General features: G+C 43.1%; 1 protein-coding gene across 5 annotated transcripts in view; it reads right to left on the bottom strand.

The window, feature by feature from the left end:
* LOC126297381 (latrophilin Cirl) overlaps positions 1-15,260 on the bottom strand; it is a 715,307-nt gene that overhangs the window by 558,523 nt on the left and 141,524 nt on the right. For all 5 annotated transcript variants that reach the window (XM_049988106.1, XM_049988108.1, XM_049988105.1 and 2 more), the window contains one exon: positions 7,860-7,946. In XM_049988106.1, the coding sequence (XP_049844063.1) occupies positions 7,860-7,871 (12 nt within the window). In that variant the 5' untranslated portion in view covers positions 7,872-7,946. The remainder of the gene's footprint in view (positions 1-7,859; positions 7,947-15,260) is intronic.

The raw sequence follows: 15,260 nt of genomic DNA, 5'->3' as shown, positions 1-15,260 counted from the left end.
CTACATGTAACCTATCGGTACTCATCCCGTCACGAATCCAACATGTAGCAGAGTGACGCAACACATTACATCTCGCGAAATGCCCGAAACGACAAAAATCACAGAAATTCGAACTCATGCGAGGTATGATTACAGTGGCTTCCCTCCCACACCTCTGGCGAGAGGAACAGAAAAGAAGTGGAAACGACAATAGTGTGAGAAGTCCGCTCCGTCACACTCCGTAAGGTGGCTGCGGACTGCTGACGTAGGTACCTTCGACACAACTGGTGCGCTGCGGTGTTGTCAGGATAGCTCCTCGGCGAAGACTGCGAGTTATTTCTGTCCTTTTCAGGAATGTCGAGGCGGTGGTGACCAAGCACTTAAGACACCCACACCCTAACACGGCACAGTCACCGAAATCCATTAGAGTAACACATCAGCGGCAAACGCGCCAATGAGGCGAAGCTCGTTGCTGTAGTCGTGTAAAGAGGGACACAATAGTTACGGAGCGGAGTGTGTTCTGTCTGAAACGGGAATCTCGCGAAGAATTGCGGCCAGTGCGGAGGAAGAGGAACCTCAGCAGGTTATGAGGGAACACGACACTCCCAGTGGCGCTTGACAAGAATTTATTGAGGAGCTGGAGCCTGTTACAAAAGAAGACACTCCGGGGTCTGACCTTTGCCTATCTCAAGTCCGTGACAAAACATAATACCTGTCTTACATTACCTTGAAATAGAACAGTTTCAGCAAGGGGTGCTTCGACAATTTTTGTCACAATTCCCTCACACAAATAACACTAAAACAAAAAAGAAAAGGAATGATACACGTGACAAGCTTCAGGTCATGTCCAGGGGATATAGCAAGAATACGCATGACGTACCTGAAGTACTTTGAACGGACAGGGCCACAAATGGCACCCGATGTGCATTCATAAGCAAGACAGCACGAGCTCTGAAATACTATAAATTGCCCGTGGAGGTGTCTATTACGAGGGCACAGATAGTATTAATTTTTAAAGCACTTTAGCATACAGCAAAATGTATTGAATGCAAATTATCATTTTAAACGATTCCCATCCTGCATTCAGGATGCTGATAAATCGTTAACACAACGACACAAAAAACTCTGTCATCTGCGAAATGACTCGCGTCATTTTAGGATGTCCCGGAAAGAAAGGCACGACAAATCTAACACTAAAATAATTGAGTGCTACGGGATACCACGTTACCTCTGTGCTCGGAACAATAGACATCACAGTTTATAAGCTTCTGTACCCTGTTCTCAAGGAGTTTTGAGTGACGATGTTCATAGGTACTGAAAAATTTAAATGTGCAGGTAAGCCAGGATTTTTTCCTTTCTTTTTTGTAAACCTCGCTAGACACATTTTGGACAGAAATAGGTCGGAGAGGACTTAATAGTTCAAAGACCACCACGTTCAAATGTCGTCACCTCTCTCTCTCTCTCTCTCTCTCTCTCTCTCTCTCTCTCTCTCCGCAACGTACTACGTTTGTATCCCACCCCACCCAAGTCACGGTAAGTTGTGCACTGTACCAGTACTGTCCTCTCCTCCGTCCGTATTCATATTCCATTCGCAAAGTTATGCGCAAAGAAAGAATTTTTGTGACTATGTAGGAGGTCTAAATTCTCTTATTTTTATGATCGTTGTCACTGGAAGACGTAGTGGAACGTTTCTTAATTTCTGGAACGCCGGCCCTCTGAATTTTGCAACTAGAATTCTAACCAAGTTTGATGAACAACACAAAAGTACGTGGCAAACTAGGGTTTTGTAAAGACCTCTTTCGCGCGCGAATTACGCTTCCAAATATTTTAACATGCAGCGTTATTATAAGAGGGCGTCGTGAAAAGTAATGCCCCCGAATTTATGTGAAAGCACTTACGGCTTTTTAGGTAAAACAAACGATATTAATATTCCACATCTTTACTTTTGTCTACTTATTTTATTCTCAACATACTCACTCTGGCGACGGACACAGACATGTTTATTGATTCCGTCACTGTAGAATGTTTGACGTAGCCAGAACCTCACCTCTGCTTGCAACGCTTCAGCAGTATCAAAGAAGTGTCCTCAATGGTGTTCTTTAAATTTTGGAAACAGATGAAATCGAGGATGATCGATGACAGTGAACCCAAGGTGTCGTATTGTTGCAGATGTAACAGCGCTCGTGGGTGGTATGTCGAAGGAGGTGCTGCGTGGGTGGGCTAACTCTTCGAATTCGAAACACTATTATAGCACGCTGTTTCTTAAGCATCGGCGTAGTTATGTTAAACAACGCCATGTTATATGCTACAATTCGGAGTCCTCTAGCAGCACAGCTGCTAATATGTAGACAAGACGAATAAACGAAAAGAATGCTAATAACTGTTTTGTTATTTAAGAAGCTACAAGAGTTTCCACACAAAAAATTCGGAGGCATTGCTTTTCAGCACGAGCTAGCAAGTGTTCGGACGTCTTTCCTGAAAATATTTGTGAGGAATGTAGATTTGTACGGAAGAGAAACTGGGGGGCAAACACTAAAGACAAAGACAACAGAAGCTTTTCAAGCGTGCTACAGAATAATGTCGACGTTTTGACAGGTAGAGCTACCTACTAACGGAATAGTACTGAGTCAAACTGGGAAGAACAGAAATTCATGGAAGTACTTGACTGAGAAATGTAATCAGTTGACAGGACACATACGGGAATAGTCAATTTGGTAATGGCCAGGCCTGGACCAGGAACCAGGTACAAATAGCTGTAGGTTGCAGTAGTTACACAGCAGGCGTGGAGGGATCGATCAAACCTGTCTGCGGACTGAAGTCAACAGCATAAATATGGGCCCGGCATCTGCCTTTCCTGCGGATATAATTCCACCTTAAATCGCTCTTCCGGTGACCAGTCGTGCAATGGAACGATAACTGAATCGGTTAGGACTGTAGTATTTTATAACTGTGTCACTATTTAGTCGCAGCGAAGTAGTGGGCAATCAACTTCGTCACTAACATAACTACTGCTGATGTTTCCAAGGTGTCTATGAAATTCCTAAAGACTATCTCGACAGCAGAAAAGTACTTACCGATCAGTTTACCTCTGTGCTGCAAGACATTTTCGAAGTGCGTAAGGGAACAATCTTTGGGGGCTACAATGGTATTTTTAAACTGTAATCAACTACACGCCTTTCACTTAACGATTAATATGTTCCTGGAAACTACATTTGACAGTATCGTTTTACATTCTGTACATTTTCTCAGCCAAGTACTTATAGACGGTACCATTTGAACACCTTGTTAAAAGCAAGATATAGTTAATTAAGGAGGTTAAGTTGATACTTCTCAGCATAATCTGCTCGACATCCGCGCTTGTTCGTCTTCACATGGCCGCCTAGGACTGCGTGCAATTATAGAAGAATGCAACGAGGAGGGCGAATTTAAGCTTTCCGCTCGCATTGATTTTATGCCCGTGTATATCGAGTACTGGATAAGTGCGGCGATCCATAAATGAAAAGGAAGTTGTTTATAGTAATTCGAAACTCATTCGCGAGAGAACTGCAGAACTTGCTTGTCTCGAGTCATTTGGAAAGAATTCAAGAGAAACTCTGTAAGATTTGCTAGAACTGCGTTGGTCACTGTCCAAGAATTTTCTCACTCAAGAGAGAAAAATAATGTAACAGCTCACTTCTCTTGTTTTTAAAAACGTATACAACCCAGCTCATCTGCTAAGACTAATTCCGAGAGAATATCACATTTTCAGCTGAGTACTGGATTTTAATGGAAATAACAGTACAATGACATCTTTGTAAAGAAATTTTTGTGTGTGACGTTTTTTATGTATGACTTACAGTTGTACAGCTGAAAAAGCTTAAGTTGCATGTGTATGCATTTCAGTCACATTCAGCACCAGCTGGGTACACAATCTTTAATTTTCTGTATAATTATTGTCTTGCCGATGAAAATCGTCATCAGAACACTGAATTAACTGCCAGATTGATCACTGGTTAAAAACTCCTCAACATTTGAATGAAAAAATACAAAAAACGTTAAGGGAGAGGGAGAGTACTAATATATACCTACCTCGTTCCACTGAAATGACTAGGTGGTGTTTCTCACAGCCTGATGGGATCATATGAGACAAGCGGGCAACAAGAGCGTGGGGAGCTGTCAGAATGAGCAGAACTGTGTCTCTGGCCCCAACAGTCGCTTTGTTTACAGTCTCGGCCAGTAGTAGTCAGTCGACAGGGTCGCCACCGTATTACATGGTCGCACGGGTCCGTCACAAGACGGACTTTAAAACGATTTGTCTACGAATGAAAAAGTTCCCTGAAATAAGAGTTGATCGCGCGAAATGGACCAGAGTTTAATGAATGAAATTACAATGAAATCAAGACCTAGCTGATTACAGGCGTTTATAAATGCCAATGTGGACAGTTGAAAATGTGTGCCCTGACAGTGACTCGAACCCGGGATCTCGTGAGACGCTCTATCCGACACAGAGGGTACTGCGACTGCGGGAACTTACCTCTGGCACGTTCCCCGTGAGACCCACATTTGCAACTTACTGTCCACACACTACATTCGTAGTGCCTCTGCCCACTATATTCCTTACTCGGGGCAGTCAATCTACCGATTCCCGCAAGAGTCTGACCACTGAAGATCATTGGCCGGTAAGCCTTACCTATATGACGATGGTGTCTGTTGTTTAGGAAAGTTTCATGAAGCTGCTGATAACATAGTTCAGTTAAACGCTGCGATGCGTAGTATTCTGTCGAGTATGATTACAGAGCAGCAGGCTATCAGTGACGTTTATTACCAATGGGAACCGTCGTGCAAAATAGTTCAAATGGGAGTTAACATCTGAGGTCATCGGTCCCCTAGACTTCGAACTGATTAAACCTAACTAACTTAAGGACATCACACACATCCATGCCCGAGGCAGGATTCGAACCTGTGACCGTAGAAGCAGCGCGGTTCCGGACTGAAGCGCCTGGAACCGGCTGTAAGATAGCTAAAGTGAATGTTACCATCCGTGCAGCATCCTGCTTTAGGACAAGACACAAATAAGAGATATACGAGAAAGGGAACAACGAGTGTGTAACGGCAGGTAGGCTGGAATAGGTAACTGAAATTGGCTTCCATTTATAGAAAAATAAGCGGACGTTTTTTAGGATCCAAAACCTTTACCATTTTCTCAAGAACGAACCATCAACAACTCTGTGTCAGAATGATGATGATAAAAACTGAGAGGAATGCAAGGGGTACCAAGAAGTGGAGGAGAGAGTGGGGGTGGCATTGTGGCTAAATATTTACCCGGTACTCCATTTCATATCGAAAACTTACTGCTCAAATATGGGTTTTCTTCGTTTTCTGTGGAGCCCTTCACATGCTGAGACAGCAGCCAGGCACGTTTATATGGAGCCAGCACTACGCGGAACATCCGGCAACAACAGCCACATCAGTTAGTAAATTCACGGCTGAAATCCAATCAACACCACTGGTTACCAGCAAATTGGCTCAGTAATCAAGCTATATGATCCGATATCCGTAGACAATACCGTCTGACCCATAGCCTTTTTGACGATGTTGTTCTCGCAGCGGAACGACTACAGTGAGGGAAGCTGGCAGCAGTGAAGTGCGCCGTCGGCCGCCAGGGACGCAACAATCTCGGCAGGTGCGCCTGCTTCCTCTGTCGCCGCCATAAAGTAAGGGTCGTTAAGCGTGCCGACGTGAAGGGGACAGCCCTCTTCCGGTCACTTCCGTCCGGCGCGCCGGCTTACCACGCGGCGACCGCCCACCCTGCTTGGCGCACGGCTACAGGGAGTTCGCTTTATACTTCCAGCGCCAACTATACCCAAGTGTAGCGCCTGTATCTAAAAGAGGTATAGTGTATTGCACCAACCTCCCAATAAATATTGATTTGATCCAAGCTTTAAAATTTTTGGAATGCATTTTTCACTACTTTACACAGAATGGTTACACTAGAGTAAGAATTACAGGGGGACTATCGTGAATGAACCTGTCCCGGAAGTTTAGATGTCTGATCATGCCTTGAAGTTCCGGTCCCATTTTTTTGTCATGTAGAGAGAAAATCTTCAGCCACCACAGCTCAATGAGCATTTTCGGTTGTAATCGAGGCAACAAGAGTAGAACAGCGTTGCAATAATATATGTTGTGTTCCGCGTGAGTTATCCAAAACTACACTATAACCATCACCGTACGGGAATTAACATTAAATTCAGTGATAAATGTTCAAAGTGCACGCGACGGTCAGCTGCGACAGAATTACAGAGGCAGTGCCTCTTGGTATTGCTCCCTTGCTGACCAACTCATTTTCTGAGGACCACTTATTACCTAAGAAGGAAGCGCCTATTGGCGCTTGTGCTCGCCATGCAACCTCCTCAACAAAACCGATCTTTCTGAAAAAAAAAAAAAAAAGTTCAAATGTGTGTGAAATCTTATGGGACTTAACTGCTAAGGTCATCAGTCCCCAAGCTTACACACTACTTACCCTAAATTATCCTAAGGACAAGCCGGCCGAAGTGGTCATGCGGTTCTAGGCGCTATAGTCTGGAACCGAGCGACCGCTATGGGAGTAGGTTCGAATCCTGCCTCGGGCATGGATGTGTGTGATGTCCTTAGGTTAGCTAGGTTTAATTCGTTGTAAGTTCTAGGCGACTGATGACCCCCGAAGTTAAGTCGCATAGTGCTCATAGCCATTTGAACCTAAAGACAAACACACACACCCATGCCCGAGGGAGAACTCTTACCTCCGCCGGGACCAGCCGCACAGACCATGACTGCAGCGCCTTAGACCGTTCTGCCAAAATATTGTATTGCTATTTAGCTCTTTTTTTCCTCTTCGTCTTCAACGTTTGAATTAGTCTACCTGAATGTTTTTGTTAATATTGTTGTTGTTGGTTAGATTAACATTCCTTTTACTGCCCACTTTCTTTATTTTTTAAAATAATCGGATTTTATGTCTAGCTTTTGAAGTCAGTGTTTTAGTGTTATGCTTTATACTGTCTAGTTCTTTCTTTCATAAGCAGACGTGTTTCGGGGGCCGTATTAAGTACTTTTTGTGTATGAGTTTAGCTTACTTGGGATTCTGCGAGTGACTGAAAGCTGCATCTATAAGACTGTCTGTTATTCTAGGCTTACTATTGAAGTCGAGGATGTACCAGCTGCTTATAAAAATGGGTGTGTGTTGGCAGACAATATATCCGGATTTCACCAAGACAATAATAAAGTGCCGTAGCGAGGGAACCTCATTTCAGTCAACCACTAAACGAACACTCTTATGTCTCTAACTAAACAAAATATGGTATACATTGGATGAAGTACCCGTGATCACTGCTTGCTTACGACCTAACAATGGCAGGACATGACACGTTATATCGGGTGTGATTGGTCTCCCTTCCTTCTCGTGTGTGTTTTTGTGTTAGTATAAGTTAGTTTAAGTTGTGTGCGAGTGTAGGGACCGATGATCTCGGCAGTTTGGTCCCTTAGGAATTCACACACATTCGAACATTTTGAACACACTAATTTTGATGAAACGTAAATCTATAGAAGGAACGTACGTCGAGCTAGCGATAAGGGGCAACGGGCCCTGTGATTCGCTTCTCGGCTGACTGATTCCCTTTACACATTTCTGCACGTTAGTCTAAGACTAGACAATTTCTGTACACGCAGCTGAAGCTAATTTAATATTGACTCTACTGTTAATGCCATTCATTTCCAGGTATTTCAGAAATTAGACAATGTATTTGACGAATAGCTCGACTGATCGTTTTAGCCTTGCTTATTCGAATATGTGTAACGACAGGTACTTATATACGCTAGACGGCAGCGGCACCCCAAAATGTGTTTAGATAAAGAGAACGACGACTTACCGAGAGTCCCATAGGCCACAGTCCTCTTCAGACAAGTTTCCTTCGATTGATGTCCAAAGGTTCCATAATTTCTGTCACCATCGGAAGCTGAAATGTAAGTTCTTTCATCAGAGTCTTCAACATATTTTGACAACATGCCTGGTTATACTGTAGGCAACAGCGTTATCTCTTTCACTAATTGCACAGATCACTGTATTGGCGAGAAGAAAGCTACGTTGTATAATTAAGTTTGGATCGAAATACGTCATATATCCATTTCAAAGTTCGGCGTATGGTACACTGTACAGACGCCTTCAATGGTACGTTTAAACATATCTACAATAGTACCAGGGAAAGTTTATCATTTGTTTTCAATTAATTTTAGTAGAGTGAAGGTTGACCAGTGGTGAAAAGTTAAAAGCTACGGGATTTTGACTGAATTTCTTTGATTCATTATTTGTGACACGTCCTCAGATCTAGTAAGTAAATATTCTAGAAGCACGTAGAGTCCAAGACTACATATTGGGGAGGTGTATCGGTAAGAGCCGCACGGCATTAAAAACCCACGGCATATATAAGATATTCTACCAAACTGTCACTAACTGCATAGAAAAAAAAAAAAATTTAATTCGCTAAAGGAACAAGCAGGCTCACAGAGGTATATAGCACAATACACCACTTTACAATTTCGTTTACGTCTTTCAGAGTACACAGCAATGAGCATTACCACATTACCTGAAATGCACAAATTTTGACAAACGCAGTCGTGATTTAACATATGTTAGTATACTGAAGAATATACACATCATTCCAATACACTTCCTAAGGATAGCATGAAATACAACTTTGGCAGAGGACTAGGACAAAAAGTATCCGTATTAACGAAATCATTTTCAGCAGCTCTAGAAAAGTCTACACATCCTGAAACGACAGGGATGAAAGTTAATAGAGTATATCGGCAGTATCTTCATTCAGTAAACTGTTTATAAATTTCATCAACCAACAAAAGAACTCAATAGAACACGTCTTATGTAACATCTAATTCGTACAGCCGGTTGACGGGTTTTTGTAGTTATGCCACTTAAGAATGGCTGACTGGGTAGTAAAATAAATAAAGGGAAGTGTTAAACTGGCCTGGAGAATCTTGGTAAACTAAGACAGCGTTCCCGTGGGCACATGACTTTAAAAAACATACGGAAGCAATATAGCTTAAGATCGTAATGTATGGGGAGTCATTATCAGGTAGAAATTGATGTTCATTGGATGGTGATTGATGGTAGTATCAGAGCGTGTTGACATTCGTGTACGGCTTCCAGAAAAAGGAAAGAAAACTGATTAGATGTACAGCAACGAAATTTCGTTAAATAATATTTCCAAAGACGAGAAATTAGTTAGTTACATAAATACATGTTTACGACTTTATTATATGTGGAAAGCTGGTAGTCGTTGCTCACAATTCTTGGCATGAACAGATCATAGTCTAATCTAGTGCTAAAGGAACGTGTCAGCCGTACCGAAGCTTAGCGATTTATCATAATGACGTACAAAGAGGTGGACACACAAACCTCTGCCACCAGTAGCTTAGCGATACCTACGAACATCCCTGAACACGTAGCCGGAGTTGGCTGCTATACGTGTCCTGCATGCTCGCGTCACTCGCCCACTTGCCGTACTGGTTTCCTGATTTAATTACCCAATTTTTACCTGGCACTCTGTTCCAATAAGAGTAGTGAAATAAATTTAATTTAAAGTCCATTACGGCCATTAATCACTGTCCTGCTATTCGAGTTGTGTCACGTCCTGGCAACAGGTAGGTGAACCAGAATCTGAGTGGTTACTGGAACTCCCGAGTAGCACCTTGTGAAGCGCCGGGACGAACAGTTCGGCTGCGTGGCCGATACTGACCAGTCAGTCGCGTAGTGCACTCCCTTTACATGTTTACGCACCAACTTCACAATGCCCGCCTCCGTAGCCAACGCCGGCACGGTAGTTCAGCGTGTTCAGTCAGAGGAATTATTGCCCTCCGTAATACAAAATACTGAGAACAGATCAACGATGAACTTTAACAAATACAACGAACAATGACGAACAATATGAGATCAACAAAAGAAAAACAAAATAAAACACCTCCAGTGGAAAAAAGTAAGCACAGCTTTTACTGTTGACCAGAATGAGCTCGACTCTTAGGTAATCCTGGAGATGGATGAAATTTTCACTGCCAATATTTGGCCGGCAAGGGGAGAAGTGGTAGTGAACAGTCCTGGATTAAATTCCAGTCCTTTCCGCATTGTCTCGTGAAGTGATAACACGTGACTCTGTTGGTGGTGCGTCATCCCGATGGGAACTTTAAGCACGGCGGCCCCCTTGGTTCTATTCGAGAGGACTAGCCATGTGCTGATCATCATATACAACACAAAAATAACACTACACTCTCCCTGTGACAGTTTTTTCTTTCTTTTCCTTCCAGTTGTGACTAATCTGGGTGAGCGAGGCGACAAGCTGAGTCAGTATTGTAAATATTGTTAAAGTACGCTGTCAGGCTATAAGACCACAGTGTTACGAATGCGGTACACGTGTTTTACTACGAGTGTTTCCAATGTTTTTCGAAACTCTTATACCACAGGCCGATAGAGATTTACTTAACCCACAACAAAACCGCAAATCATGTGCTTGACTCTGCGCCTTTGCAGTCATCAATAAAGTAATACAGCACTAAAATTACTTATATTTTTTATTGGAGTGATGTTAGTAGGGATGAACAGGATGTGTAACTCTAGACGCTGTTCGGCGTGTGACAGAGGCTGCTCCGCTCCTGTATTATTTGTTCCCTTACCTGCTTCCATACCGATTGCGACCAACAAATAATGAGTGCGCGCGTTGTGATATTCTGTTTTATTCTGCGATACAGGGGAAACCGCAGAATCGCTTAATGGTAAAAGAAGGAAGATTAGGACTCAACGTACGGTCGAAAACGAAATCATTGGAGACTGTACAGAAGCTCAGTTTGGGGAATGAAATCGGCCGCGCCCTTTCAAACATTCCAGCTTTGGCCCGAAGCGATTTCGAAAACCTAAACATGGAAGGTTGAATCGCCGTCCTCCCGAACACTAGTCCAGAGCCTTAAGCCGTCGGTACGCGTACCGTTCTTTCGAACGTCAACGTTGAGCGTGCCGAGTTCTACGTGCTGCTGAATGCTCCGAAACGATGGAAAAAATGGAAATGAGCGATTGGCGTCATTGGCCGGGAGGCCCTTGCGGGGCAGGATCGGCCACCTTGGTGCAGGTCTTACTACATTTGAGGCCACATTGGGCGACCTGCGCGCCGGATGGGGATGAAATAATGATGAAGACAGCGCAACACCCAGTCCGTGAGCGGAGAAAAATCCCCGACCCAGCCGGGAATGGAAACCAGGTCCGTAGGACGGCACTGACCACTCAGCTATCGGGGTGGACTCAGAAACGACGACACTTGGGTACATGGTACGTGTGCCTCCACATGCCACACGCGGCCACAACTGGCTCAAGCGGCACTTGGCTGTATCTTGCTCCCAAATCCCATTGTTCATGAAACGGCCTGGCGTAAAATTGCCGCGTTAGTTTTATAACACGCACATTTCCTCCCTTCTCCATATGATAGTCATGTTGTTCTGCCTGTAGTATACATAAATAAAGACTTCAGTTTCCATGAACTTGTTACAAGGCAGATAGGAAACTACCTTATACAGTCAGTAAGGCCATAAGCTTAAAAAAAAAATTCATTACAAATAGTGCGATACAAGTTCACATAAGATAAAAATTATTGCATCATTCTCACTTCTCAGTAAAACCCGAAGGTTATTCTTCCTTGATCACTGATCATATTCAGTATCAGAATCTTTACAAAATATAAAATACAAAAGCGCGCATCTCGTGCCCATAGTGCTCAGAGCCATAAAATACAAAACTTGAAATAAGAAAGTGCAAAAATCTTAATGTAACTAGTACAAGCTTTCTTTTAGATTAAGCCAATCCAATAAACTGACTCCTCAGAAAAAGCGCTTTTATATTTACATAAAAGAGAATAATACAGACTATACTTTTATTAAATCAGTAAAAAAGTATCAGAATCCTCTAGGTTGGATCCAGGGGAACACGCACCAGTAACACATTTCCTAATACTTTACAATAATGCGTGTCTACTCATTACACTATACCGACCATGAACAATGTATGACTATGCTTTGCATATTATCAACTCCTGAAAGTTTTAATCGTAGATATGTTATTAACCGACATATAGTTACAACAAATTGTACCAAGAAAAACGCGTTTCTCATGGCTCCTCAATGTGCCGTTGCATTGAGACGGCATACTTTCGTAATACGCAAATTACAATAATTCTTTAACTACCAATATGACGTTTCCCGTCATTTTATTACAAAATGGTTCAAATGGCTCTAATACTATGGGATATAACATTTGAAGTCAACAGTCCCCTAGACTTAGAACTACTTTAACCTAACGTAAGGACATCACAAACACCCATGCCCGAGGCAGGATTCGAACCTGCGACCGTAGCAGTAGCGCGGTTCCGGACTGAAGCGTCTAGAACTGCTCGGCCACAGCGGCGGTCATTTTATTACAATAAATCGTACAATAAACGGCAGGTTTCCGAGAGTTCCTCAATTTGCTAGTGCTTAGAAACGGCTCTATACATAAGGACTTCAACTGAAAGTAAATATGTTGTCTCGTGACTAAACTGATGACAGATGGTGTAATCTAGACTAGGTGGCGTTCTTCCATCTCATTCGTCTACGTTCAGAATATTTGACAAGCTAGATATTGCTCTACGCATTCGAAAAGACTGACCAAACGTGCTTTTTCCACGCTGTGACGTCAGAAACTCGGCATGCTCAATGTTGATTTTCGATTGCACGGTCCGTTTACCGACGGTTTTACCACTGTGCCACCTCTTTCCACCGTGACGGCGATGAGTGCAAAGTTGTGTCATAGTCCACGGTATGAACTATCAACTATGAATTTAAAACAAAAAATATTAAAGCTATTTCTTCAACAGAGCTAAACTATGGAGGGAAGTATTAGTCATTTGTTTAGGACATCCACGTTTGGCCCGGTAAGTGCACTTCTAATAATGGTTTCCGTATGTATCACTTCGAACAATAAAGATAAATGAAATTTTGACAGTCGCACTGAAGATTTTGGCACGCCACCGATCTCACAATTTTGCGGCGCTAGAGAAGTACCGCTTCCTAGTTAAGTAAACTCGGCATTTTCTGTCATGTCTTGACAGAGGGTATCCAGGAAATCAGAACAACTTTCTATCAAACGTCGACTAAAACTGGGCGTACGCTGCTTTTCTGAGAGTTTCTTAAAATTCAGACAGCAGAACACAGTCCATCATTTATCTTCATTACAGCCGAAATACGTCGGCCGTATCTGAACGAGTCTTCTGCTGACGCACAGAAAAACTTTTGACTGCTCTGTCAGCGGGACAGGCGTAAAAGAAAGAAAAAAAAAAACGAACGAGGGCGGTATTTCTTAAATTTCTTTCACGCTTGTTTACCTTTAACTCGAAAGACAAATACGAAGCGATCGCGTAAGTGCGCAAAGCTGAGAAGGGGCAGCCAAATTCCGGAGGAGACATTCCGTTCGTCAGCCGATGCACAATGGCACAAGTTGCAAAACCAGTCTGTCTAAAAAAGGAGAAGCGACTGACAACGGGCGCAAGGCGGGCAGCCGCCTCCGTAGCCCGCGCAACCCGTTACACTGACACGTCGGTGGCGGAAGAGCGGAATCAAACGAATTTCTGAGTCTCGAGTTTAGCGTCAGAGACTCGTCTCTGTTCTCGCCCCGTTTATCAATTCGGCGACAAAGAAACAGGCAATGTGCTGCATATGCGACCTTATTTTTTCTACGAAACGGTTATTGGTGCGGTCTATTGCGCCACATTTTGGAGAATACGTCATTATACTGGAGTAATTCCACACTCTACTCTTTGCCTTAATAGTCTTTTTTATGCACCGGTCCACCGCCGCTATTCCCTGCTTACGCCGTTTATTTTATTTAGGTTCCTTACCTCAATCGGTGAAAACGGAACCATTACAAAATAGCTTTGTTGGATGTGTATCCGTGTGACCCCTTTTCTCAGGAACTGGAAGACTTATGAAGTTAAAATTTATGTCCCACACTTAGTCCTAAGGTCTCTTTGTGGTGTAACAAATTTGAGCTTCTAAGTCAATGCAAGCAAAAGTTAAAGCCATTTATGTCACTTATTTTGATACCGGCGAACTCACTCATCAGAACCTATACGCGCTTCCTGCTGACCCACAATCATGAACAGTATAACGAAAAACCAATCCAAGTTGCAAATTTTTACTTTTTATTTATTCGATGACTAGGTTCGGGCCGAGATCCATTTACAATGATCGTAACATAGTCGAAAATGGCAATTCCGAAGATGTCAAAAATGTGCAACCAAAATTTACAGTGAATAAAGAAATCTGACAATGGGTCTCAGCCCGAAACTAGTCATCGAATGAATAAAATGTAAAAATTTGCGACTTGGACTGGTTTTTCGTTCTACTGATCGACAGAAGTTGCTACTCCAGCATGCTGAAATTTCGCTCGTACAATCGTGAAGTCCAAAATGGCCGACACAACCTCTATTTTTAGTTTACAAAATAAGCTAGGCCACTATAGCAATTTCCGCCTACGCGCATTCTAAACGCGTTCAAACAAGAGCTATACTCGAAAATGCAAACGCTCGCCAGAGATGACAGAACGATCACACAATATTCCATACACTCACCGCGAAACACCACGAACTTGTGATGTTAGAGAGATTTCGCCTACTGGTCGCTAGACACACAAGCAGTGACAACGGGACGTTCAGAAGTAATGTGCCACAGTCTGGGAACCTTAATGAGCTGCCTGTCGCTAATTGGTCGGCCATCTCGCAAAGCACTTATCAGCGGATCTGCTCAGGAATCCGTACGACCACAACGCCAAGTTGGCTGCGGTATAATTAGCCCGTCTCACCGACTTGGGCAAGCGTCGCCAGTCGAATGAGTTCGCTGGATTTCCCCCTCATTTGCACCTCTATTGATAACTGTTGTAGGCTGGAGGAACTAAATTCTGTCGTTCTAAATAGCTAATAAAGGCCATTATTTTTAAAGGCAAACGTGGTTTCTACAGTCCCAGCACACGACATAATTTTCGTTTTATTACGGTACAACACGAACCTCCGTCACAAACTGGACGGTGGATTGTGAAGAAACACAGTGTTCCAGGAGGTATGGTCAATATGCAGAGATGCGACGTGGACGCCCATTCGCAGCAAGAAAGTGTAGTAAACAACGGTTCTAAAATGCGTATCTTAAGAGCTAATAGCTCTTTTTCCTCTTCGGTACTGTGAATCACATCT

The sequence above is a fragment of the Schistocerca gregaria genome, chromosome X (assembly GCF_023897955.1).
Source record: "Schistocerca gregaria isolate iqSchGreg1 chromosome X, iqSchGreg1.2, whole genome shotgun sequence".
In the NCBI taxonomy this organism is placed as follows: Eukaryota; Metazoa; Arthropoda; class Insecta; order Orthoptera; family Acrididae; genus Schistocerca; species Schistocerca gregaria.
This window is presented reverse-complemented; position numbering and strand designations above follow the sequence as displayed.